Here is a 27,875-nt window from a genome sequence, read left to right as displayed (position 1 = left end):
GGGAGAGGCCACAGCAGTGAGAGGCCCGCGTACCGCAAAAAAAAAAAGTGTCCAGCTACCAAGCCTACTGCTATCAGTTAATTTCTATTTTACTTAGCTGTATTGTTCAGCTCTAGACTTACTTATTTTGGGTTATTGTTTACTTAATCTGCTGTATCCTGATAATGGAGTTGATGTCTACACTTATAATTAATTACAGTTTTGTAGAAGTTTTCCTTGGCTCTCTGCTTTTCTGTTTGCTTTGGTCTCTGTTTTTCTTTTTAAATTGAAGTATAATTGATGTAAAATACTGTGTTAGTTTCAGGTGTACAGCAGAGTGATTCAGTACTTTTGCAGATTATATTGCTATAGGTTGTTATAAGATAATGGGTATAAGTTCCTATACAGTATGTCCTTACTGCTTATCTATTTTATATATAGGAGTTTGTATGTGTTAATCCCATACCCCTAATTTGTCCCTCCCCACTTTTCTGTTTCCTTTGGTAACTGCAAGTTTGTTTTCTCTGAGTCTGATTCTGTTTCGCTTATACATTCATTTGTATTATTTTTTTTGATTCCATGTATAAGTGATATCATGTAGTATTTGTCTTTGTCTGACTTATTCACTAAGCATAATATTCTTTAGGTCCATCCATGTTGCTGCAAATGGCGGTATTACATCCTTTCTTATGGCTGAGTAATATTCCATTGTGTGTGTGCGTATGTATACCACATTTTGATTAATCCAGTTGTCTGTTGATGGGCAGTTTCCATGTCTTAGTTATTGTAATTAGTGCTGTTAGGAACATTGGGGTACATGTATCATTTCAAATTAATGTTTTCTTTTTTTCCAATAAATATCCAGGAGTGGAATTGCTGGCTTATGTAGTAGTTCTATTTTTATTTTTTTAAGGAACCTGCCTACTGTTTTCCATAGTGACTGCACCAATTTACATTTCTACCAACAGTGTTAGGAGGGTTCCCTTTTCTCCATATCCTCACCAACATTTGTTATTTGTAGACTTTTTGATGATAGCCATTCTGACAGGTGTGAGGTGATACTCATTGTGGTTTTGATTTACAGTTCTCTAATAATTAGTGATGTTTGAGCATCTTTTCATGTACCTGTTGGCCATTTGTATGTCTTCTTTGGAAAAATGTATATGCAAGTCTTCTGTGCATTTTTAATTGGATTGTTCCTTTTTTTTGATATTGAGTTGTATGAGCTGTTTGTATATTTTAGATATTAACCTCTTGTTGGTTGCATCATTTGCAAATATTTTCTCCCATTCTCTAGATTGTCTTTTCATTTTGTTGAAGGTTTCCTTTGCTATGCAAAAGCTTTTAAGTTTAATTAGGCCCCATTTGTTTATTTTTGCTTTTATTTCTTTTGTCTTAGGAGACTGATCCAAGAAAATATTGCTATGGTTTATTTCAAAGAGTTTTCCACCTATATTCTCTTCCAGGAGTTTTATGATTTCAGGTCTTACATTTAGGTCTTTAAACCATTTTGATTTTATTTCTGTATATGGTATGAGGGAATATTCTAATCTCATTGTTCTATATGTCCAGTTTTCCCAGCACCACTTGTTGGAGAGACTGTCTTTTCTCCATTGTAATTCTTGCCTCCTTTGTCGTAGATTAATTGACTGTATGTATGTGGGTTTATTTCTGATAAAAACTCTCATCAAAATGAGTTTAGAGGAAACATATCTCAACACAGTAAAAGCCATTTTATTAAACAGCCACATAATACAAACCCACAGCCAACATAATACTCAACAGTGAAAAGCTGAAAGCCTTCCCACTAAATTCAGGAACAAGACAGTGATGTCCACTCTCACCACGTCTATTCAACCTAGTATTGGAAGGTTACAGCAATTAGACAAGAAAAAGAAATAAAAGTATCCAAAATGGAAGCAAAGAGGGAAAACTGTCACTATTTGCAAATGACGATGATACTCTATATAGTGAGCCCTAAAGTCACCTCCCCAAAACTGTTAAACTAATAACAAATTCAGCAAGGTTTCAGGATTCAAGATTAATACACAGAAATGTGTTGGCTTTCTATACGCTAATAATGAAAGATCAAAAAGAGAAAGTAAAAAAAATCCCATTTAAAATTGCATCAAAAAAATAACTAGGAATAAACTGAACCAAGGAGACTAAAGACATATATGCTGAAAACTATAAAACATTGATGAAGGAAACTGAAGATGATTCAAAGAAATGGAAAGATATCCATGCTCTTGGATTGGAAGAATTAATACTACTAAAATGGTCATATTACCCAAAACAATCTACAGATTTAATGCAATCCCTGCCTGTCAAAATAACCACATCATTTTTCACAGAACTGGAACAAATAACCCTAAAATTTATATGAAATCACAGAAGACCTCAAACTGCCAAAGCAATCCTGAGGAAAAAAGAACAAAACTGGAGGTATACCCCTCCCAGACTTCAGGCTATACTAAAAAGCTGCCATAATCAAAACAGTGTAATATTGGTACAAAAACAGATCCATAGATTAATGGAACAGAATAGAGAGCCCAGGTCTCTTTTTTTTCATATGAGAGGGTGTCCTCAAACATCTGTTGACCACTGACTGTGCCTTCATATTTAAGAATGAGACACTGAAAACCTCATTGCAGACTCTGTGTGGGCTTACTGTGTTTACCCTCCAAGGCCTTTGTGATCTGGCCTCACCGTATCTCTCTGACCTTATCTCCTACTGCTCTCCACATTGCTTCCTCCAGCTAAACTACACATTGTAGTTCCCAAGGTGAACTAATATCAAGACTGTTATCACTTTGGGGCCTTTGTACTTACTTGCTATTCCCTCTCTCTAGAAAGAATAACTCCTAGATGTTCACTCAGCTTATTTCTTCACTTCTTTCAGGTCTCTGCTCAAATAACACTTTGTCAGAGAGGCCTTCCCCAATGACCTTCTATAAAACTTCTACCTGGGCCTAACTCTGCTTTAGTTTTCATTGGTATTATTGCCACCTGACATGGCATCAGGGATCATATGCTTTGTTAGGTTCACCAGTGTACTGTATTTATTAATTGTCTATCTTTATCCAGAAGAATTAAAGCTCCATAAGGACAGGATCTTTATTTTGTTCACTAACTTGTCTGTTGTACCTGAAGCAGGGCCAGGACACTAGCATGTATTCAGTGCATATCTCTTGAATGAATGAATGAATGAACGGTGGCCTCACTGAGCATGAAAAAGCTGGTGTCTGGCGATTGTGTTGGAAGATACCTCACTTTCCTTCTCTTCAGATCCTTCTTCTGGGCCATTTTCCCTGCCAGAAGGGTCCTAGCTGCTAGTGTTCTTGGGATTGACTGGGGGAAGGAGATCTTTCACCTCATCCTTCTGTTTTCAGCAAGATACCCCAGTCATCTTCAGTGCTTGAGTCCTTAGGTGCAGAGACCTTTGAAATAACTTCTTCTGAGGGAAATTCCTGGTTTATTCTGGTGAGGTAGAATAGGAATCACCTGGTTGTGTAGGGGCAGGTGACGGAGGGGAACCTGGTTGCCTGTTTTAAACCCCACCCACACCCTTATTCTTAGATGTACTAGGTATCTGATTCCTAAGCCATTATGGGGTTCTGTAGGGTATTTCACTGTGATGTGCTGGTAAATGTTTAATTGGCTCTCTAGTGGAAAAAGTCCTGATTGGTAGTGTTTGTTCATTCCCATGATGTAAATATTCCCACCATAGCTGAATTCAAGCTACCATCATGACCTCACTGAATACAGAGTTGGGAAGGGTTGAGCAGCAGCACACCATTCTTCTTACCTTACAGACACGAGATGTTAATAACTTCAAGAGCATAGATAATAATAAAATGTATTAAAATAATTAGGAATGAGGAGTTTTTTTTGTTTTTGTTTTGTTTTTTGGCTGTATCAGGCCTTAGTTGCAGCACGCAGGATCTTCGTTGAGGCATTTGGGATCTTTCATCGCAGCTCGCGGGCTTTTCTCTAGTTGTGGCCTGCAGGTTTTCCCTCTCTAGTTGTGGCGCGCAGGCTCCAGGGCACGTGGGCTCCGTAGTTTGTGGCACACGGGCTCTCTCATTGCGTGCAGGCTTAGTTGCCCTGTGGCATGTGGGATCTTAGTTCCCCGACCAGGGATTGAACCTGCGTCCCCTGCATTGGAAGGTGGATTCTTTAACACCGGACCACCAGGGAAGTCCCAGGAAGTGAGGAATTTTGAGCATTTATTACCTTTGTTTTAAATATAACTTATTAATTGAAATTTACATAATTTAATTTTTAATAATGATTAATTTTAACCAGCTTGTAAAATTCTTAAAAATTTAACAATATGCTCTCATGAGCTGGTATAAGCTGGTTCTAGCACATGTCATCTTGGTTTTGGCTTCCCTTGCCTCTTGTAGGCTTAATTTTTCGATACCTTGTGTCTTCTTCCTCCATTAATTATCTCTTGCTCATCTAATTTCCAGTTTCCAAATTTTGTTGATAGCTCTTTTCTGCTGTCATCTTCCTTCTCATTTTCATTGTCTTATTGGGCTTAAGCTTTACTCCAAAACATCCATTTAATGCCATTTTAATAGGTTTTCAGGAGGTGGTCAAGGTAAATGCATGTGTTCAGACTGCTTTGTTTAACCAGAAGTGTCTCCAATTAGAATTACTTTTAATTTCTTCTTGCATGTACGTGCTTGAAAATGTACATTGTGACTACATTCTTTGGCCTATATAGATTCTTTTTTTTTTTCATTTTTACTATTGAATAGTTGGTGACTTTGTATGGCTCACATAAAATTTTAGTATAAAATTAATTTCATTAATTTCTATTGCTTAATGTACTTTTGGTATGAAAATTGATTCATTTAATACCACAATAATAACTTATAACCACAAATAAGTCACAGACATTAAAACATAGTAAAAGTTTTAGTTTCAAGAGTGTTTGTTTTGGGTAAAATAAGGTAATAGTGTTTTACATCTATCAACATGTATTTTTCTTTACTGAGTTAGTTCATGACTTTATTCCTGGTGAGCTTATCCTCTGTCTTGAGATAGAGGGGTGGAGGAGGAGGGAATTATTACAGCAGGAAAGAAAAAAAGCAGGAAAAATTGTTTAGTTTGTTTAACTTTGAAGACAAAATATAGGCTTGAAAGTCATAATTCCTTGTGGGGAAAAAAAGGATTTTATAAATTCCTTTATCTTACCCCTGTAATACAACAAGACTCAGGTTTTGGTTGTAATTGAGACCCCATGATGTCTCCATCTTTGCACAGCTTGGTTGTTCATCTCCTTCCCTTATGAGAGAGATCCCAGTATTCTTTCATGACCAAGATAGTTCAATTTGACTTTCTGAAACTGGTTGCCAATAGTTCTGAGTCTTTTCAATTTTGAGGGTTTTTTTAAACCTGAACTTTGTGGATCTCATTTCCACACGATAGCTGTTTATCATTAATATATTTTGACTGAGGAAATACAGATGGTCAAAAGGATATTATGAATTGAGGAATGCTTATGAATGAACTTTTATCATATCAACATGTGATACAGTATTTGTAAAATAGATGTACTTGATATCCAAGACATTTTTTTCATTCATTATGTAAATGATGCTTGGTGGCCCTACAAATTTGCAAATTCCTTGAACTAACTCTTAGCTTCACCCTCCTGCTCCCAAACCCAAAGTTGCTTAGTTCACAGTTTGGCCGAGCCAGTATTTTAGATTATCTTTTTCCCAAAGTCATTCCCATCTGAGTTTTTAAATGAGCTCTTTCTTGCCTTTCCACAATGCCGAATTGTGTTTATTCCAGCTTCTAAGCATTTCTTGACTCCCTCCCCTTTTTTTTTTACACCTCCTGCCACTACTCCAGTCCAGGCCCTGCTTACCCCTCACATGTAGTGATGCAGCAGCCTTCTGTCTGGTCTCTTTTCTTACTGTCTGTCCCTTCTCCACTCCATTCTCCATACTGCAGCCAGAGTGATCTTTCTGGTTGTGTCCTTTCCTCACCTGAAATTCTGCTAGTCGTGTGTCCCATCATGAGACATGTTTGTGTTCTGTAAACACACCAAGTGCACGAGCTTTTGTTGGAGCCAGTTCTTTTGGTGGGAAGTCTTTCTCCTGTACGTGGCGAACTCAAGCTCAGCTCAGATGTCCCTTACGAAGCTTTGTTACTCAACCCCCATATTCCTCCTGGCATCCTGTAGCACTTTGAACAGGCTTTGGTTATGGACTTCTCACACTGTGGGCACTTTGGGGATAGGGACTTTCAAGTTGTGTTTGTATCCCCAATCACCTTGAACAGTGCCTGGTACATGGTAAATGCCCAGTGAATGTTTACTGAACACACTGATGTGGATTGGCATGCTTGTCAGCATGGGTCTTTCTCTGAGACTAGCAGGAGTATGGGATTCTATGTAGTGGGGAGATATGGAAATGGAGTGAGGAAAAATGTGTTAAAGTTATTTCCCAATTCTGTTTTTCCCATTTCAATCTCTTCTGAAATCTCTTCTCTCAAGTAAGACTTTATTGAATTTTTCTGATCGCAGAAGCAACACACAGACATCAGACAGGTTTGAATTCAAATTTTGCTACTTATTGGCTGTGTGCCTTGCACATAGTACCCAACATCTTTATGCCTTAGTTTTCTCATCTGAAAAGTGGGAGTTATTCTAATAGTACTTACCTCATAAGATTGCCATGAAGATGCAATTGGAAAGTGCATGTAAAGTGCTTAGCACAGTGTCTGGCACAGTAATTGCTCAGTAAGTATACACAGCTCTAATTGCTATGTTCAATGCAGAAAAGGTACAGGTCCGTGAGACCTGGATACAGCTGGAGCCCTAGGGCCCAGGATCTTCCCTGTGTTACATTAAAAGAAAACACAAATCTGACTCTAGAAGCCTTGCAGAATAATTTTGACCTTTTCTTTAAGACAGCCTTTCTCAACCAGGGTTCATCTGAACCACAGAACTCTGGACTGGAGTGACTGTTTTTTCTCTCCATCAAGGATGCTATGTAGCTAACACTATTCTAGATGCACAGGAAAGTTAATTCACTATGTACAATGCATGATGTAGGAACTGAGGCTTAATCTCCCCACACTTCTTTAAGAAAGGCTGCTCTGATGCTTCTTGAAGACTTGGTGCAGGGACTCGGCATCGTGCATCAGAGTCACATCCTCCCAAATTCTCTCTAGAAACCTCTCCCTTCCCTTGAATCTTCTCACTTATGGCAGTTGTGAGAAATCCCTCCCTCCTTCCTCCCTCACCCATATGATTTGTTCCTAGAACACCATTCGTTCCTTCTCCATATTGTGCTCGCCACATACCCAGTAGTTTCTGACAGGTGTCCCCTTACTTTTCTTGAAAGACTAACATGTCTCTCCCCATCCCTGTGTACCCTCTTTCACCTCTGGAATTGCAGTGAAGAATATCTCCAAGAAAATTAATGCCAGTAACTGGATTACAGAGTAGTAAACATGATTGACATTTCTTTTCTTCACATGCAGAATTTTTAAAGTCATCTAGATCCCTTGCTATTTTCAAACGCCTCTCCTTAACAAAAGTTATAGAATTATCTAGTCACTTAATTTGGCCGTCATAACTGTGCTGCCGAGGCTCCTGCTGGACTGTGTATGGCAGAGCAAGTCTGCTCTTCCTGGTGCCATTCCACTTCCTGCTGCTCTTCAGTGCTGACAAGGCTCATGCTGCCTCCCAGGAAGGCAGCAGGCACCTTTTTTGTGGGGAGGAGGGATAGGTCATGATGTCTCCTCTGTTAGCAAGGAAGAAGAATACTGGGTAAGCAATTACTAGTGTTTACCACAATTCATATAATGGAATATCATATAGCCATTAATTTTTGAAGAATATTTATTGACATGGGAAAATGCTTACAATATGTTAAAGAAGAAAGCAGGGTACAAATCTGTAAATACAGCATGATCCCAATCTTGTAGTAAAATAAATTATATATGCATAGAAAAAACACAGGACGGAAATACACCAAAACATTAACAGAGATTATCTCAGGTGGTGGGTTTTGGGGTGAATTATTAACTTTATTATTTCTTGTATTCTCCAAACTTTCCACAATGAACATATATTACTTTTATAATGGGGGGGAGGGGAAGGGAAGTCAATATAAGAGACACCTAGTACTGGGAGGCGGCAAGACAGATGGTAGTAAGGGGATGTTGAGTACTTGCACTGCCTCTGCCTATGGCTTCATTTATGAAGGAGGAACAATAACATCCGTCCTGTGCACCTGCCAGGACCACCCGGTGTGTGACGGGGCCTCAAGGGTCTGTTGACTGTTACTCTAAAGCAGCAGCTCAAGCGCCTTATTTTAGAACCCGCTCCTCCATACCCTGTTTTAAAGGTTGGGAGGGATGTGGACACAGGGGCCTGCAGAGTGCAGTTGGCCAGTGTATTCTCACCATCACCACTGCAGGCCACTGAGCCAGGCAGATGTCGAGGGGCAGGGTGGCAGCGGGGGTGGGGGGGGCGGAGGGGAGCCTGCAGCCCTCATCTCTGACCTAAAGGATTCCAGGTCCTTATTTGAAATCCAGTACTAACTGAGCAAGTTTCCTACTCACACTTCAACTTCATTCAGGTCACCTCCCTGCTTAGTAAGTTCTTTAAACCAGTTCTGCTGAAATAGTTATTGCTTAAAATGGCCTGAGAATTACCACTCTCCCAGCATTCCAGAGTCATAAGGGGGCACAACATGGACCCAGGTGGGCAGCGTGAAGGGGAAGGAGAGGTGCTGGGGGTCAGGCCGGCCAGAGTTGGATTTTTACTTGCTCTGTGATGTTGGGTAACTTACTTTGCTTTCCAGAGATGACCTCTTAATATGAGATGTGATGACGTTATACAAGATAAGATACATAAAAAGCCCAGCACAGAGCAAGCAATCAACAGATGTTAGTTCTCTTTCCGTGTGCAAGATGAGGTCACTTTCATCTTCTCCCTCTGCAAATTCTCTCTTCAAAACAAAGCTTAGTGCCCAGTATGGGGAAACTCAAAATGAAACAGAGCTCACTGAAAGCAGAAGAGCACAGCTCCTTAAACAGGACTGTTCACTCTGCATGAAGCTGGCAAGATGGTATTTCATTAAACATGTCTTCATTTAGGTAAGCCGACACTCATGCCAAAGCTATTTAATTGCAGAAATTATAAAAATACTTAAAAAATGCATTTGTAGAATGAAGTAACAAAAATACTTAAATTCTTTTTTCTAAACTTTTTTTCACATAATCTAAAATTATGAATTACCAAGTTTCATTTTATTTACTGTTAAAACATGGGTCACACATAACTTATACTCCAACTATTTTGGATAAAAAATCCTAAAATGTATTCTTCCTAGTCTTTTTATAGAGTATTCTTATTTTTTAAAAGATACACAAGGTCATCGTTATGAGAATTAGTTTATAGGCCATACTGCTGTACAGATACTTTCTGGGTCAACTAGAATGTCCTTTAGGAAACAGATGGTCCCAGACTTATGACGCCTTGAGTAGTTTTCATTCTCCCCACGTTCCTATCCGGTTTTCAGTTGGCTTTTTGCTGCTTTCAGTAGGTCTGCTTTCCATCTAACAGCCTCCTCCTTTGCCATTTTTTTTGTGGGCTTGGAAGTCAGATAACTAAACATGTTAGAAATATATGCAAATTTTAGTAAAGAGGCAAAAGGTGAGATTCTTGAGGATCTCTCCTATAAATTGTAAGAAACTTTGCCATCTCTTTTGGCAGCTCTAAGGCTTTTTAAAACTGAATTCTTGATCTGTACTTTTGCCAGATAAGTGACTTCTGGATAAATGACATTTTCACTAATACTTCATGTACTTTATCCTTAGAAAGGCTATTTATTATAAGTGAGATAATAGATGTAAAAGCACTTTAAAAAAGCATAAACTGTGAAATAGGATTGTTTACCCCATGTATCTATAAAGAAACACACACAGATAGCTAAATTGAATCAACCCCAATGTTTTATTTAATTTAAAGTTTTAAAAGGCAGTGGTTAAGCACATTATGTGTGTGTGTATATATATATATATATATGTATATACATACATATATATATATAAAAGGAAACCAACCCCTTTTCAACTTTAGCCATTGATTAACTAGGCCCACTGTCTATTGCATGATTCATTTTCTACTTCTTCATATGACCAATTCTAAAAGTAAAAATAAACAGCCTTAATCAGTTTAACAGTAACTATTTGTGTTTCTTTTTTAAATAAATAAAGTTACCATTAAACTGATCACATATGGTAGAAAGGTAGGACACACACACAAGCACACACAGTCCCCAATTTAAAATATGTGACATGAGTGACATATATGTACAAATGGGTGCTGCTGACTCCCTCACCCTCAGCAGAGGGCTCAAAAGAACCCCCCGTACCCAGGGGGTCCCCATTCCCTCTACCAGGTTGGAGGCACCCCTAGGTTAGACCTCAGAATGCATGCTCCCCATGCAGTGATACAGATGGGGGTTCAGTTCTATGGTACTAGTGTTCAGGTTATTAGGGAATAAATAGGCATTTGTAGCTGCCTCAGAACTAAACCATCATTTATAACTTTATAGGGAGAAATGTATTCTGAAGTTCTAGATAACTGACATACAAACTTTTTAAATGTAATCAGTTTGCAAGTCTGTTGGGGCTGTTGTGTGTGTGTGCGTGTGTGTGCATTTCTATAGATTTATACAAAACTGAAATGAAGAGTGGGGCTATGTTTATGGAGCAGCTGCTTGGCTTCCATTCACTCAGTCCTGATCTAACAAGTCACTTGCCTCAGCCCCTTTTTAGCAGCTCGTTCTGCTTCTCACATGCCTCCGTCTCTGGAGAGATTCAGAAAGGGCAGCTCACACAAGTGAGAGGAAGGACACGGCTAAATCTTCTGTTAAGAATCTTGGCAAACAGAACTGCCAGATTCAACCAGGGCTGCTTTATAGAGTGAAGTCCTTCAGTTCCATCTTGACAAAATGGAATTATTTTTTTTTCTGTTCCTAGTCTCTGCAACTCCGTCTAACTGCAGCTCTGTATGAATGCCTCAATATCGCAAAAACACAGGATCACTTCTTAAATATGCTGGATTCTCAATGAGTAAACCAGTTAATGTGTTTCTAGCCAAAGCAAGGGCATAAATGTTTTAGAGAAAAGATTCCCCTGGAGCTACAGAGAAAAGATGCTGATAAAAGCAATACTGAGAGCTGAGCAGGTGATGCTTTTAGTCTGTGTCAGAGCTGGTCTCCTCGATGACAGAGTACTGGTTGAGTGCTTCCTCCAAAGGCGTTATTGTCCCATCAGGTTTTAGTCCCATTGGTTTAAGCAACTCCTCTCTGGAAAAAAGAGATAAAAGAAAGAAAAAAAGTATTCACCAGCATCACACACACCCCCTCCCCCCACCCAAATCCACATCCTTTAAAAAAAAGAAAAGTCTTTAAAAACCAAAGTATTTTTCCTCAAGCTCTCTCTGTGTGTTTGTAACAGGAAAGATGAAAGAGGTATGGAAAGAAAAAGAGGGAGATAAAAGACTTCATTCACACAGGCCAAACCTACTAAGCCAATTAAAAGTATGAAAAGTCAAGGTCTAAATGGGCTCAGGACAAGGAGCAGGTCTCTTCTGTTTTTAATAATTTTTTTTCCTCTTGTGGATTTGTTTTAGTGAAGTTGAAGCTGCCAAAATTTCACCTGTCCCAGTGGACCAGGCATATAATTAAATGGCTGATTTGATACGTACGGATTTCATTTAATGGAATAAATCTGTCATTTGATTTTTGCCTCTCCAATCTCTAGTGATACATAAGTACTTATTGATTTCAAATCATTTGGCCTTCCCCAACTTTCTCCCTCCCTTTTCTTTCCTCTCTCTCTCCTTCTTCTTCTTTTTTTAAAAAACACCATTGCTTTTGTTTGTGGCAGTTTAATTATGGGATTGACAGCCATTTTAATCTCTTCAAAGCGCCCCAACTGCCTCTTTTCAGCTAATCCAATTATATCTACTCCACAAGTTACAGCCTCATCTAAAGATGGTTAATTATTGATTAAGCCAATCAAAAAGCATTAAGAGAGATTTATTTAATCTTTTCATAGGCTCCTATTTATTGTATAGAGATTATGTCAAATGTACATGTTCAGATGCTAACTCTAGTCCTCCTCCCACCCCAAAAAGTCAGCAGTGTACTTTAAAAGGAGCCTTAAAGAGGCACATGAGCTGCTTAAAACTTACTTCTCACAGAAACGGGCATCACCCCCTAAAAACCTGTCTACAACAAGAACCAACATGGCAGCAGCTGTAACGCTGGTGGGAGTTGGAGTGAAGGAAAATGATAAAACCTCCTCTCCCTCTGCTTCCTTGCTGTTGTCCCTTAGGCCAGCACAAAGAAGGGCTCCCCTCGGAAGGGCCAGCCACATAGCAGTGTGACAGTGTTATAGCTGCAGAGAAACTTCCTGGGGAAGGGGAAGAACAGCTCAGTGGTCACTGGTTAAGTCAACAGGAACCTAATCAAGCAGCTCTGGCTAGTACCAGTAGACTATTGCTGAGTCTGAAAACTCTTGGAGTAATGTGGATGGTTGACTGGTTGAGGCTGCTAAATATTATAAAGTAGGAAATGTGTTTCCTGATCCAAGAAATGGGGTCAGAATCATAGAACTTAAAGTTGAAGGGGCCTTAGAGATCATTTAGTCCAACCCCCTTGTTTAATAAAGGAGACTGAGTGACTTACCCAAGGTCACATATCTAGTGGCAAAGTTGGACCTGGGACATAGGTCTCTGAATCCCAGTCCAGTGCTCTTTGCAGCACACACATCTGGATTAACTGCTATAACTGCACTGAAGGAACACACTCTGAGTTCAGCTGTTCAAGGACTGTGTGCCAGGAACTGTGTCATATACTGGGAAGAAAAGGAAGACTAGGCACAGCTGCTGCCCTTGAGGAGTGAGTGAAACATATACATGAAAAATAACTTAGAACATAATGGGGTAAATGCTGTAACAGAATCATGAACAAAAGAAATCACAGCTCCTGAGATGAAGCATCAACCAAATTGCCTGGGGAAGGTGGGAACGGCACCTCCAATGAGGTGTCCTAGGCTACGTGAAGACAGTACAGAACTTTTCAGGCAAAGGAGTCTGTGTGGAGGGCTCTGTATGGTCCCAACTACTTGTGATTTTTTTGGTAGACCTCTTTGGATTGTGTCAGTTTCTTTCTCGGCTCCCATGAAGCTGGGACAGGGCCCAGCGTTTGGGGAGCGGCGAGGTTCAGTGAAGGAGCAGGAGGAGGCAAGGCTGCAAAAAGGGTAGTTGGGGGTCTAGTGGTCAAGTGTCTTGAATGCCAAAGCAAGGAGCTCGGGTTAGCCTGTAAGGAATGCCCTATCAGGTTTGTTTTATAGGGAAGTATCTCTGACAGCAGTGCAAAAGACATACTGGAATAGGGGAAACTGCGGCGGGGAGACGAGCCATGAGGATGTCACCGTAACAGTAACGGCATGAGAGGAGACAGAGAGCTGGATCATGGCTGTGGCTGTAGGAAGGAAAGGCCTTCCTCCCAGGGCAGAGCTGCGGTCCGCTGGAAGGGCGGAGGTGGGGGGTGAGGAGCAGAGAGTGGCTGCGGCCTCGCTCCGATGGCCACGAGGGCCGCGACCCGCTCGCTGCAGCAAGAGCACAGCGGGTGCAGCAGCTCGGGGGCGGGGGGCAGACACTGACATCTTTCAGGACAGCGAACAGCTCTGCAGGACCACCAGGGAGAAGTGCTTAGAGGAACCAGAAAACGATCTGCTTCCACTGAAACTTCTCTTCAGCACGCATACATACTATACATATCTGTACTTTAGTAACAGTTTCCTAGTTCGGATGGTGCTGAAGGACTTTGTGATACTGGACACTGTTTACTAGTAACCGATACCAAAGGAGCAGGGGATCACCTTCTGGGGTGAAACATTAAGGGATCAGAAAGTTCAAAGGTCTGAAGGGGCTGGTGGACTGAGGGTACAGTGAGGTGGGGGTGGGGTTGAGGGTATGGGTAGGTAGGAGTCGGATCAGCAGATGAGACTACAGGAGTTCTGCCAAGAGAGTGAACTGCTGGGTGGATATGCCATCACTCCCAACACTCCAGCATTTCTTCGGTAACAGGATGACATTGGAGCCAGCTACCAGCTTGCACAAAGTAGCTAGCACTTTCTCATCCAAACCCAGGAGGAATATTTTCAAATCAAGTCCATCGATTTCACCCCTACTCCCTAATCCAATTTTATAATAGAAATAATTAAGAACATCACCAACATTTTATGGCCAAATTATGGGAATTCATCTATAGAATAAAGGGGCTCATATTTTAATTCTCATCTGTGAACTATTCTTCTCAAGGCTTTATTTTTTAGGTCTTCTGTATCACCCCTCTACTAACACAGAAGCTCCTCTGAGGGTATGAATTCTTGCTTTTTCCACATGGCTCCATGCGCTGCTTCGTCTTACTGACATTCCTGGAGGAGAGGTGTCAGTGATAACTGGCCCCATAATCATGCAGTCGTGCAAATAAACTAAGGCAGCAGTGTGATACAGTGGAAAGAACAAAAAGGTCTAGAGTCAGGGAGTCGGTCCGGAGTCCTGGCTCTTCCACTTACTAGTTGTGTGATCTTGGGCAAGTCTCTGAGTCTCTGTGTTCCCATCTGTGAAATGGGGTTACTGCTACTGGCGCTCCCTACTTCCTAGGGGTGGCTGACGGGGTAACAGTACTAGCAGTGCTAGTAGTACTTGCAGTAATAATCGTGCAGGTGAGGGAGTTCTGTGAACCGTAAAGGGGTCCCGCATATTAGTGGTGATTGTGGTCTAGTGAGAGGCATATATGTAGGGTTTGGAATCAGACAGACCTAGGTTCTAAGTCTGGATCTACCACTCTGGCAGTAAAACCTTGAACTCTCTGAACTTCAATTTCCTTATCTGTAGAATTGGGACAGGAATAACCAGTTCACTGAGTTGTCATGAGGGTGAAAGGTCATTCTACATAAAAAGTGCGTAGTGCAGTGGCCAGAATGTAGTTGGAACCCACGAGATGCATCTCCTGTCCCTTATGTGTTTATGGAAGGAAGGTTTCCACAAGACTGTTAGGGTACTCTTTGGGAGTAAGTGGGAGAAGAATAAGCAGAAGCAAATAGAAGACATGGTCCCTGTCCTCAAGAAGCTTTTAGTCAGTTCAGAAGGTAAAACACACACACATTAAACAATATTAAAGGAATTACAGAACAGCAGATCAACAAGCTTGAGGTGATTAACAGGCAGAGCCCTGCTTTCCCTAGCTTGACAGTCCTATACACCCTTACTGTATCTGAAATGTGTTTAAAGGCAATTTCTCATCCTGTTCGGGAGTGGAAGGAGAGAGGATCACTTACAGATATGTTACTGTTTTTTCTTATGGACCCCGGGCTTACTTTTCAAACCCCCATCTTAACGATTCTGATCTTCCTCTCTATCATATAACAGCCCCCAAATACCAAAATGAAGTCTTTGAAATAGAGACTTACTCCTAAAAGGTCTGATAAATGACCTGGTTATACTAGACTATTTCATTTAATAAGATCTGTTGTATCTAGATCAGCAAGATGTGGACAGAGAATGGGAAGCGTTCATGAATACCACAGAACCGTTATTCCACCACTCATATGGGTTATGTACACGTGGGAGGGACGCGGAGGAGATGGGGATGCTGATCACAGGCTCCCAGCAGGAGATGGACTCAGGGCCAGACTGTAATGGCAGTGATGGACATGGATTCATGGGGAGAAAAGCATCCCAGAAGCAGAAGATTAGTCAAGCAAAGGCACAGAAGCAAGAGTTAGTTGTGTGCAGGGATTGGCAAGCAGGCTGGCTTGGCAGAGGTAAAGGAAAAAAAAGCTCAAAACAGATATGGGGTACGAAAGAGGATTTGGATGGAGACTTTGAAATCCTGGGCTGACAAGTCTGGATTATAGTACAGAGGTATTTTTGTCTTCTATTTCAAGGGTCCCGTATTTAAGAATATTTATTAAAAGTAATTCTCATTACAAACATTGAAGGCTATAAAACAATATTCCTTTGACATATTAAAAAGAAAATGTTCTACGCTTTATTCATTTTCATATCCCTATGTGTCTAGCACAGTGCCTTGCAGATAGTAGATCCTCAATAAGTGTTTATGAACTCAATTTAGCTGCAGTTGGTATTATCTTGCATTTTTCACAGAAAGAAAAGGTATGGTGTTTTATGGGACTCCTAATAAACAAACCCTGACCAAGAGAAAAGCTGGATCTTTGGGTAGAAGGTTCACGTTCATCACCAAGATTTACAGTTAGGAAAAGTATTAGCATTCTAGAGGAAATTCTGCATAATGCTTTCCAGGGATTTCTCGTTCTGTACTGGACTGTGAGCAACTTGAGGGCAGAGTCCATGTCTTATCTGGCTGTGATTTGCAGTATCTAGTATAGGATGGGCACATAGTAGGTGCTCAGTAAATGTTTATTGAAAGAATGTAATACATGGGTCATAGCATAAATGGACAATGGTAGAGAACCATTTTCCAGGAAACATCCTCATATTATTTTAACTGCAATTATTTCCCTGATGAGTCAGTGTCATCAGACATTCTGACAGTCCCGAAGTCAAGGCCTTCTTTGTACCACACAACCTGGAATTTCCAACCACTAATTAGTACAGACTCAGCTGCTTATATATGGGGCATCAGTGGGTCTAGATTCTAGTCTCAGATTTTCCACTGACTTGCTGGGTGTCCTTGGGCAAGTCATTTCCTTCTCTGGGCTTGAGTCTCCCCATCTATATAAAATGAAGGGGTTGGACAAGATGATCCCCAAGATTCTAATTCTAGGAGACTAAATATTAGGCCACTAAATAGTTTTGATCTACTTAAAAAGCTGCTAGGTTTTTAAGACACTAAAACTCAGTACTGCTAAGCTTTTGTTTCTAATCAAGATCTTCTAAACCTAAGAGTCAAACACAGCATCCTACCTAATTGTCACTGACATACACCAAGACCACAAGTCCTTCCTGCAAAGCTACCAGCAAATGATTAGAATGATTCCGAAAGTAAATCAAAGCAATGGCAAATGTTACAAGGAAGGATCTAAATTCAATCATGGCCCTCAATAAACAGGCCATTTCATGAAGAGTTACTGGTCCTAAATTATGAAGGTCCCATCTAAAAAGGATGGCTAGGTGTCAGATATATGTAGATCATGGTTCAATGAAGATACTGTATATTGAAATGTGCATCAGGGTTAAGATATTCACATAGCAATAACTCCTTCATACTTACCTTCAGTGCTATACACAGGCCTTAACACAAGTTAAGACTGCCCTCGTTATCATCAAAAAGTACAGTGATGTCTACTGGATAAAGAGCCCATTCTAGGCACTGTGACAGTATCATGGCGGGCTTCTCATCTGATCAGGCATCTGGCCAGGGAAGAGATAAGCCTCCAAGAACGTTCAACTGGAACGAAACATCATTTAGAAATTTGATCTTACTAAACGATAAGGAACCATAATCTATAAGGGCTTGGCCAGGCACGAGGACACAGATAAAGCACGTCCAAGAAAGGAAACCTTATTTTGCCCCAGCCTAACCCTTAAGACTGCTAATGGAAACCAAAAAGTACTTTCTTAAAGATTTAGGGGTGGGAGATTATGGGGTTTATACCATATTTAAAATTTTATAGTCTGTCTTTCTTTTCCCCAGATATAGTTCAACATTTTCCTGAGCCACCATTTCCCTGTAAGTATGGTCCTCTGGGATGCCTGGGCTTATGTAACCTCTCAGGACCTTAGAGAAGGTTCCACTTTCTAGGCTTCTGGTTCCTACATAACTCTTTCTCCCAGAAATGACAGTGCACTATTGGGGCTCAGATACTAACATACCCAATAGCACATTACTGAGCAGGCCAGATGTGTGTGTGTATAAAACACCTTGCTCGACCTGGAGACAAGAGAATACTCCTGCCCACAGCACATGTTTGTGTGCAGTACAAACAAAGCAGTCAACTCAAGTGTACTTGTTGAAAAACAGGACATAATTAAGCAGTTGGTAAAATGCATTCTTGTTTCCCACTTGCAGATCTCCCAAGAGTCCCTTCGAATTTACCTATACGAGTTTCAGCTTCCCGCTTGCCACTTAGCTTGATAACGACTCAAAAATCATTCCCTTGTTTTCAAGGGCTCTTCTTTCTTGTCTGCTCTGTGTACTACAGGGCAGTATTGACACATGGAATTAATGACAGGGTCTGTAATGAAACAACAGTCATGCAAACACCAGTCTGCTCTTTTGATAAAACAGCATGTTAGAGACCTATGCACCTCCCTCTAATTGAGTACTGCATAATAGTTCCGATCCTTTTATGTAACATATTTTGTTCTATGATTAGAAAAGAAGAAAAAGGGGGAGCCTATGAAGCATTGCTTCCTTCAATCACCCCCTGATTAATTCTCTGATTTTAATGAGGGTGGCTGCTATTTAGGCAGGTCCTGTTACCTACTTGTTTTGTTGACTTCTGTACAATGTATAACAAAACCCATGATGGGATAATTGGGAACCATTTCTTTGGCACAGGGATTCCTGTTCTTAATGTAAGGTTGGCTTGGAAAAAAAAGAACCCTGGCATTTAAAATTAGCCATTTCATATTTAATTCCCTTTCACATTTGAAAGATAGGATGAAAATTAGTATATAAATAAAGCATTTTAATTAACAGAGCTTTTCCAAAAGTGCCTGCTGTAATGGAGCCTGTGAGAGCCCGGAGAAAGCAGCTCTGTAATCTTTGCTATAATTCCAAGTCTGAGAGTGCATCTTATTTCAAGATTTCAGCATCAATGGAACAGTCCATATCCACTGAAGCACAATGGATTTCCCAATAACTTGTGATATTAAGTGTTTTTAGTGCTTTTTTCCTCACAGAAATTAAAACAATCTTTGGCACTGGTTAACATGTTCAGTGATATACTATGAAAGAGTATCCTTTGCTGATCCTTCATCTTTCAGTATAATCTTTCATCTAATGACTTCCTAGTGCTGACTGGTTGGTTTTACTGTTCTTTCACTAAGCCACTAACCCAGTAGGCAGGAGAGGTGTGGTGACTTTTCTATACCAAATTCGAGGTCTTCAAGCTGCACTTTTCAAAAACATTTCTGAGATCCTTCCCTCAGCCTCACCATTATGCTTTGGGATTGGGTACAGTTGGGAAGGTAAAATACGTAACATAAAAATATCATTCCCAAGACAAATGGATATGGCATGTTACCTACACCATGTCCTTCCACTTAGGAAGTTGCCTAAACAGGCAACAGTCCTGTAAATAAGGAAGTCTTTCTAAAGTTAATTTTCTTAATATGATCACACTGAATATAAGAATGTGTTAGAATACCTATAATCATTCTATTTTCAAAATAATTAAAAGACTTTAATAGAATCATAGCAGTTTTACTGGTTTCCTTCATACGAAGTTGTTTCTGTTTGTTTTCTGTTTTTGATATAAGCTACGTAGGACCTGACTTGATATTTGAGAAAAGCTCAACTATGGAATGAAAAAGCAGAAATGAATGGCCTCCAAATCTTAATTTTTTTGTCAGGTAAATATGCTTACTCTCTGTCTTCATGCTTTGCATCTATTTAAAATTTAGAGCAATTATTAAAAATAATCAGAGTGACAAATCTGAGAGCTGTTTGTTGGTAATTTTTCAAAATAACATAAGATCTGGAATATGAAGACTAAGAACCAAATCCTGACTATGTCATTAACCAGATGCCTGATCTTGGTTCAGTCACTTCATCATTGGTCCCATTTACTCCTAAATAAAATATCTCTTGCCCTATCTAATTCACAGGGCTGTTTTAACAGTCAGTGGAAGTACTTTTTAAACTTTAAAGCACTATATAAATATTAGTCTTTTATTATTCTCATTTCTGTTAGAAGATCACATGCAAAGCTTCTAAAAATTTGCTATCCATTTCACATTAAAGAGCATGGTTAAGAAAATATAGAGAAAGAAGTTAGGGATAGTGCTAGAAAAATAAAACTCAGTTTTGTCCTTAACTGAAGGTGATCTTTATTTCTTGGTAATTTCTCTACAGAACCTTTCTTTCCTGTTGTCCAAAATTAGCAAAATAAATATTAATAAGAGGTCAGCATGCCAGCTGACACTGTTGAATAAAGCAGTAGAAACGGAAGTTCGTACATGCTCTTCTCAATCAGAAAGTCTTAAAAGTTAAAGCAGGAGGGTGACTCAGAGCAAATAGTCAATGGAGATTATTCTTATTTGATGTTTCTCTAATAAACAGAAGTCATTTCACCTAGTGCTTAAACCAAGAGCTCAAAGTAGGCATTCCTACTACAGAGTTAAAGGACAATGACTACTAATAGGCAATACAAAGTTTGCATGACATCCTACTAAGAGGTGTCTAGCCAGTTTCTCAAATTAATCCTCCCCTACCACTTTAAGGGTATATTAGTTTAACTGGATCCAAGTTCCCTTAATTAAGCTTCTAAGCAACACTGCAGTATATTTTAATGATGTAGAACAGTGCTATCTAATACAAATATAATGTAAGCCATATATGTAATCTTAAATGTTCTAGTAGCCACATAGAAAAAGTGAGAAAAGATAGGTCAAATTAATTTTAAAATAATATGTTTAGTCCAATATATCAAAAATATTTCAATATAAAATCCATATTAAACAATTGAGATATTTATTTTACATTCTCTTTTTGTACTGAGTCTTTGAAAGTCTGAGTATTTAACACTTACAGGACATCCCAATTCAGACTAGCCATAGTCATATATGGCTAGTGGTTACCATATTGGACAGTGCAGATCTAAAGGATTTTCTGATGTAAACAATTAAGATCTTGACACTTTCGTTCCTAAATAGATCTCACAATGCTATAAAGACTGGATCATATTTCTGAAATGTACCTAAAAAGCATTTCCTTGATTAACTCATCATAAAGGTGGGAGTAATCACAGTTATTTTTGTAAGTAGAGTAAAGTAATTTAGTTACAAGAAAAAAATTATGTAGTTATTACTTTTCAGTCATAAATTACCTGTCCCAGCTTCCATAAGTTTAAAAATAACCTATGGATTAAAGGGGAACTATTCCTATATTTGATACTTGCATTTATTAAGAAAGCCATGTCCCAAATACTACACAAAGGCTGGCAAAATATATATATTGGATAAGGAGTAGATAAGAAAAGGAAAACAATTATTATTTATATAAATGTAAATTTTAGAAGATTTTGATAGAATATATAAGCAATAAAGGCAATGTACCTTGTTAAACAGTGACGGGGTAAGGGTAGAGGAGAAGATTAATCAATCAGTCCTGGTTCCAATTAAGAAACTAAAGGGGATTAGAAAGGTCAAAACAAAACTGAAACTTGAAATATTACTTCCCTTGGTTAGTTAGCTTAGGCTTAAGCCAGTCAATCCTCTCTCCCCTTTTGTGGAGGAGGCCGCGTCACTACATGCGGCTTGTGTGCTATAGCTGAGGTGAATGCAGTTGTCTTAGCCACACTGGACTTGCTTAACCACATACAATCCCCGATCTAATCTCCCACTTAAATTGCAGGGGCTTATTTTTTTTCCAATTCAGAAAAGGAAAGAGGAGGTGGAGAGGCAGGCAAATTTCATCCCCTTTTCCACCTCTGTTCTCACATTAAAAAAAAATGTCAAATGAAGCTTTCTATAATCCTATGCCTCAGGCCTTAATGCTTATGTCTGATAAATATTACAATTATCATTCTATATTAAAGAAGTTAGGTACCCCAATATTTAAATTAGCCAGTCGTGGGCCAAAGTACCTTATAGAATTCCTTTCCAGGCCTGAATTTTATGACATCTGGCCAAGAAATGGAACTGACAAAAGTATACTTTCAAGTCTTTAAACCATGTAGGCTATTTTATTGAGCAAAAAATTAACCTTCGATTTGGGGATCTGCTTTATACATTATTTCATCATCACACACTGGGGAAACCACAGGGTACAAGGCACTGTACTAGCTAGACATGATGGGATTTATGGGGTTCAAATTATTCTCAAACTCTTAAGACCTCTAGGTCCATTGCCAATCCCCTTACCTACATCTGTCACAAATATAATCCTTATACTAAAAAAAAAAAAAAAAATCACTTGGAATATACTGTCAGTCGGTAGTCAATGGGAAGAAAATGTTTGAGCGCTGATCTCTCCAGTATCCTTAAAAATCTAGCTGAGATAAAGCTGCTAAGGAGGTAAGCAACTTGAGGCAGTGGCTGTGTCCAGCATGGAGGCAAAATGGAAATGTAATTTTAATTTTTGCATTGGTGGTTTTACAGTTTTGGTGGTAAATAACATCTGTACCCTACACCAGGCTCAGTAACAGTTCTTGGCATGACCAACCTTAGTCATCACTTTGGTAAGTGCTTTGGCACGGGCCACTGTTGCTAACCACCATCCTGGTGCAGGTCGTTGACATCTGCTCTCCTATGGATGGAAAAAAGGAAGTGTCTAGCGTCCATTCATTGGCCACATCACCTCCAATCCTATCCTTTACTCGCACGCCTTTCAAATCAGGCCCAGGAGAAAATGATTTCACTTTTGGAAAGAAAGTTAATCAGACAAGGCTACAGTACACTCTTGGCACAGCAAGACTTGGTGGGATGCGGAACGTCCTTGGAGTGACAGTTGAAGGAACTAACCAATAGCACACTGCTGAAGAGGATGATTAGGAAATGTTCTGGCAAACACTGACTCTAACAGACAGACACAGCACAGTGGACAGAGCAAAGGTCTTGAGTTCTGGAAAATGAAGTTCTTAGCCTTACTTTAGCTAGAAAGACAGTGTATGTGAAAGTGTTTTGTAAACTGTGAAAGGAAATGGATTTTCACCAGTCATTAGCTTGGAAATGTTTGGGGCAATTCTTTGGGCCTTGCTTTCCCCAATGATAAATCTGATAACATATTACTCAAATAATGATAAAATAACCTGAGCTCTTTGGAAGAAAGATGCAGTATGTGAATAAAAAAGATTTATCTTATTAACAAGAGTAAGTTTCCCTTCACCTACAATGAGTGGTCATTTTCTCCATTTGTCAATTCAATACCTCTTAAACTTCAAGGATCAGCACAAATGCTACCTTCCCTGTGAAAATCCCTGATTTATCCCAACAGAATGAACTGCTCCTTTTCCTGGGTGCTCACAGTTCAACACAGACCTTATTTTGTCACTACTTCCTTGTAGAATACCCTGTATTCTAGAATAGATTACAGCCATATCCCACAGTAAAATGTGAGTTTTCCAAAGGTACGGACTACCACATTCACCTCTGAATCTCCCTCATCTTCCTAGCACAGTGCCTTGCACAGAGCAGCTGCTTAATAAATGTTCCCTGAATTTAGTCTACTTTGGCTTTATGGCATCTTTTTTTACCTCAAAAAACCAAACCAAAAACAACAGTGGAAAGAGAGAAGAAACTTAAGACAAACACATAAGACACATAAAGAATGGCTTCATTCTTTGCATTCCTGCTTTGGAATGCCCACTGCTGATCTCCATACAGTTTTGTCACTGCTTGTTATTAGTGAGAGCAAATGTTAGAAAGCACATAAAGGCAGACAATGTAAAAATCCCACCACATGTCATGAAAAAAGTCTGATTTAGGACTATTCTCAAAGTTGCCTTAGCTTCAACTTTAATGGCAAAATTCATACCATCAAAGCCAACACAAGACATATTTTCTCTGCTTTATACATGTGAAAATCAGTATCACCTTCAGATTGAGCTGGGCATCTGCTGGGTGTTTACTCATCTAGGGCAAATGGGCCAGTTGGATAGCATCTGTGTTCTCTTTTAAGAACTCATATTGAACTGAAATTTATGAAACATGAAATTTATTCAACCTAACTAGTTCACTGTCTTCACACTAACATGCTCTACTCAGGTCCTTGTTGACATTTCCCCCTCCAGCTTCTACCAGATGGACTCTGTTGGTTCTCATCCCAACTGCTGTCCTTACAGCACTGTTTCGTTAGCTACCTCAGATCCCTTTGGAAGTACAAGTCTTACTTTTATATATTCATTCAGAACCTTTTACTCTGCCTCCTATAGGTTTGTCCTATCAGCATCTTCTCTTTTATTGTAAATTCATTCAGGGAAGGAACATGTATATTCTATCCAAAGGTATGGAGAATGTCATATGCAAACAGATAACAATGTCTTTTGAAGACTGTGAGCATAGTGAGCTGTAAATTCTAACCTTCTTGGGAAAATGATGGAAATTTAAAAGGACTAACTGGAAGTCAACTAAATTCTAGTCATATTAGCTTTGTAGATGATGAAGCTACTTACTTCTATGTAACTTCTACCACATTACCAGCATCATGTGAAAACTCAGACTCTGCAGAGGGTCGAAATACCCTAACTTGTCACACTCCCCATGTCAGCCTCTTCTTTTTTTTTTTTTTTTTGCGGTACGCGGGCCTCTCACTGCCGCGGCCTCTCCCATCGCGGAGCACAGGCTCCGGACGCACAGGCCCAGCGGCCATGGCTCATGGGCCCAGCCGCTCTGCGGCATGTGGGATCCTCCCGGACCGGGGCACGAACCCGTGTCCCCTGCATCGGCAGGCGGACTCTCAACCACTGCGCCACCAGGGAAGCCCCCTCTTCTTATTTTTGAACACTTCTACTCTAAGCCTCCTGCTGTGCTCTTAGCCTCTGCTTGTTTCTTTATTACACCTTTCCCTGTAATGGTTGGCTTTCTGGCTTTCCCATTCTAGTTGCTACTACTCTTGATTGAGGAATACTAGCCTTTGCATAGCTGTTGTGAAAAAGGAGATGACCAGAAGAAATTCACCTTGCGGTGGCAGCTGCCACCAACACACAGAAGCACTCACTCAAGATGGCTTAAAGGAGACAGTGACTCAATGTACGACTAGAAAATTGAGCAATTCAGGCAAGTGTGAAAGGAATTAATACTTTCTAATAACTCCTCCAAGATGACTAGTTGCTTATTAGTATATATTTGATTTAATTATTTTCAAAACTGGCTATCTGGGGAGGGGAAGGAGGTGTGAAGCAAGAAGGGAAGGGGAGATTGTTTTTTTAGAATCCCTAATTAATACAAGTGCCTGCTTTCAGAAAATCCTTCATTTGAGCTATTCCTTTTCACTTTTTCCTACTGGGTGCGTGACATTTTAGAATTCTTGGTTTTAGCAGCAATCCAAAAAGAAAGAATTGCAAACTTGCACATCAAAAATGGGAAAAAAAAAAAAAAAAGCATCATGATTTGGAACAAAAACCAAAACAGACTAAAACAAAAAATACAAGCAGCAGCAAAATCACTGAACCTAATTCACAGCATCTTTTTGAAGACAGGGAGGTTAGTTGGTTAAATATCACAATGACCTAGTAGTTACTATCCTGGCTTTGAGAGTTTAAATGTTTAAGAATGCACATCCATAAGCGGCACATGTAGAAGAACCATGGTAGCCAAGAGAGATCTGAACTACTGCTGCCTGGGCCATCCTGTTCCAATCAACATGGATTTCCAGAGTTGCTGTTCTATGGTAACTCTCAGTGAGAGAGACAAAGAAATAGAACATTTTTAGAAACCAAGCAAAAAATGGATGGGAATACAATACCTGGAAAGTTTATCAAGCATGTTGACAAGTTTCATGGCTTCATATTCTTTTTGTTCTTCTGTCATTTCATCTATGGGGTTTGGCATTGGTTCCTCTAAATGACCAGTGATAAGATTAATGCTACAAAAAGAAAAAAAAGTTATGCTGTATGTTTTCAAATTATGCTCTTTCTATACTTTTCTGGTCCAAGTTGTAAGTTATAATAAGAAAGAGTATAATAGCCAAAAAATTGGCAATAGCAATTTTATGATATACAACTGCTATAGGAATTTTTTAAAAATTGACTTTTCCTGCTAATTTGCTTTGGGAAATGGGTGATAGTGAACTTGCCAACTTTTTTTTAAAGGCATGGCTGCTTTTTAAAAATATGAAATTTGATTGGTGCCGTTAGGATAAATATCCTTGGATGCACAGCTTCTTCATTAATTATATAAGGGACAAATGATTTCAGAGAAGGAGAAATCTACTTTGTGATACAGCATAAAACAAATATGTCAAAAAATTGGAAAAATGATGACAGAGGCTGGAATCTGAAAATGAAAGCGTGCCAATTTATAATCTCAGGAAATTAGTCCATTAGTGAGACCACAGAAGGCAATGAGTGTTTAAATAATAAAAGATAAAGCAAAAGAACAATTTTAATTAGATTTGATCTGACCTAGATTAAAAAAAGGAATGAAATCTAGCCTACCAAAAGACAGGTATACCATCTGGCTTTCTGGAAATAGATTTAATAAAGTACTTAAGATGAATATGTTCCATAAACTTTGTATGAAGTTCTAATACCAAACAAAACTATCCTCTTAATTAAAAGCCACATTATTTTTTTTTTGAGGAGGTGAAATAAAAGATAATTCTTTCAATGGCTGCCAAATATTTATAGCTTAAACATCTTTCTGGAGAAGCAGACAAGAGGTTACAGCATTTTGTACCAGCCAAGTACACACAGTATATTTTTAATGATCAAATGAAATATCCCTGCAAATGGCAAATCGCTGATAAGTTTCTTTCTAGGATCTACAAACACAAATGGTTTCAGGGGCCAGGCCTTAAGGATATGCAAATGAGTGAATTGGTCAAGTATAAATAACATGGAGTATTGAGGACTAGGGTAAAATGGAGAACAGTGCTAGTCTAAACAGGGAAAAAAAAATCATGCGGGCCAAAACCAAGACACCACGATTAATTACATCATCTGGTGGCTAGCTTGCCAGCCCTGCTTTAGACTTTTACTTGGGCAAGTTAACTTTCTTTACAGAGCAGGGCTTTTCTCACTTGGAGCAAGGGCTAGGTACTATAATCTGTTACAAAAAAATATTTATTTTTCTACATTCCTCAGAGGCTGCCTGACATACAGATTCTTACAGAAGGACTCAATGCTCACCATCCTTAAAAACTGGATCTAAAACATCTGTTTTGCCATTCTTTCATAAGACCTATGTCTAGAGCCATGGTTAAAAAACTTTTTCCTTCAAAGTAGTGGAACCCCTCACCCTTTTTACTTTAACAAATGAAATCTACATAGAAAGCTGATTTATGAAATAGATGAAAGTGGAACTGATCAGGCAGAAGAGGGGATAGGGACGGCCAAGGAGAGTGCAGGCCTAGAATCCCTTCCGTTTATCTGCACTCACTTGCTTCCTCTTAAGGCAGCCCCTAAGGCATTTTCAGGAACTCTGGGGAAACAGTCTGAAAACCCATAGGCTTCTCAGTGATTCTTAGCCTTGGCTATACATTGGAATCACTTTAAACACGAGGCCTCGTCTGAAACCAACTAAATCTGTTTTGTTTTTTTTTCCAGGTGATTGTGATGCACAATGAGGTTAAGAACCACTGGGATAGAGTGCCTACTTGAGACATTCATTGTGTGCTACTAGTCCCTCTCCCTTTTTTCAGGTGCTCATAAAAGAAAAGAAAAAGGTGTCTAGTTAGTGGCCATTAACAAAAATGCCAAACGGGGTCATCACCAAAAGTCAAGAACAAAGAGGACCCAGACGAGGCTTCTGAGAACTATGGAGTTTTTAAGAAGTATCCAGATGCCATAGTGAAAATGTAATTCCACCACCTATCTATTATTTGCTTAGGTGTATAACGACGGGACATATTTTCACTGGTTTCTCTTCTGCTGCCTGCTAAATTAGAAAAAACATAGTCTTATAAATAAGTAAGTAAAGGTACTTATTATAGGCACATACCACTTACCAAGCAGACAAAGGCAATAAGGCC

The 27,875-nt window shown here is 39.4% G+C and overlaps 1 protein-coding gene and 1 long non-coding RNA gene across 10 annotated transcripts in view; one reads left to right on the top strand and one right to left on the bottom strand.

Annotated features, from left to right (window-relative positions):
- Positions 1–25,320, top strand: part of LOC309812660 — an 82,008-nt gene extending 56,688 nt beyond the window's left edge. The window contains exons 2-4 of one of the 2 annotated variants that reach the window (XR_014295370.1): positions 17,715–17,750; positions 19,505–19,597; positions 24,786–25,320. This is a non-coding gene — a long non-coding RNA (uncharacterized lncRNA). Of the gene's footprint in view, positions 1–17,714; positions 17,751–19,504; positions 21,051–24,785 lie in introns of those variants that run through there. The other variant, XR_014295371.1, reaches the window with a different exon arrangement.
- The window catches only part of RIC8B (RIC8 guanine nucleotide exchange factor B), a 121,192-nt gene continuing 101,211 nt past the window's right edge, over positions 7,895–27,875 (bottom strand). The window contains exons 9-13 of one of the 8 annotated variants that reach the window (XR_014295365.1): positions 25,650–25,769; positions 22,410–22,493; positions 18,117–18,255; positions 17,292–17,468; positions 11,197–11,327 (exon numbers count right to left, since the gene is read on the bottom strand). Coding sequence is in view for 3 of the 8 variants with exons in the window: in XM_082636575.1 (XP_082492701.1) it covers positions 11,216–11,327; positions 25,650–25,769 (232 nt within the window). In the remaining 5 variants the exon portion in view is untranslated. Of the gene's footprint in view, positions 11,328–17,291; positions 17,469–18,116; positions 18,256–21,304; positions 22,494–25,649; positions 25,770–27,875 lie in introns of those variants that run through there. The other 7 variants (XR_014295366.1, XR_014295367.1, XR_014295368.1 and 4 more) reach the window with 7 other exon arrangements.

This window comes from Mesoplodon mirus (assembly GCF_964341445.2).
Source record: "Mesoplodon mirus genome assembly, chromosome: 11".
Taxonomy (NCBI): Eukaryota; Metazoa; Chordata; class Mammalia; order Artiodactyla; family Ziphiidae; genus Mesoplodon; species Mesoplodon mirus.
The sequence above is the reverse complement of the archived record's forward strand: the minus strand, read 5'-3'. Positions and strand labels throughout refer to the sequence as shown.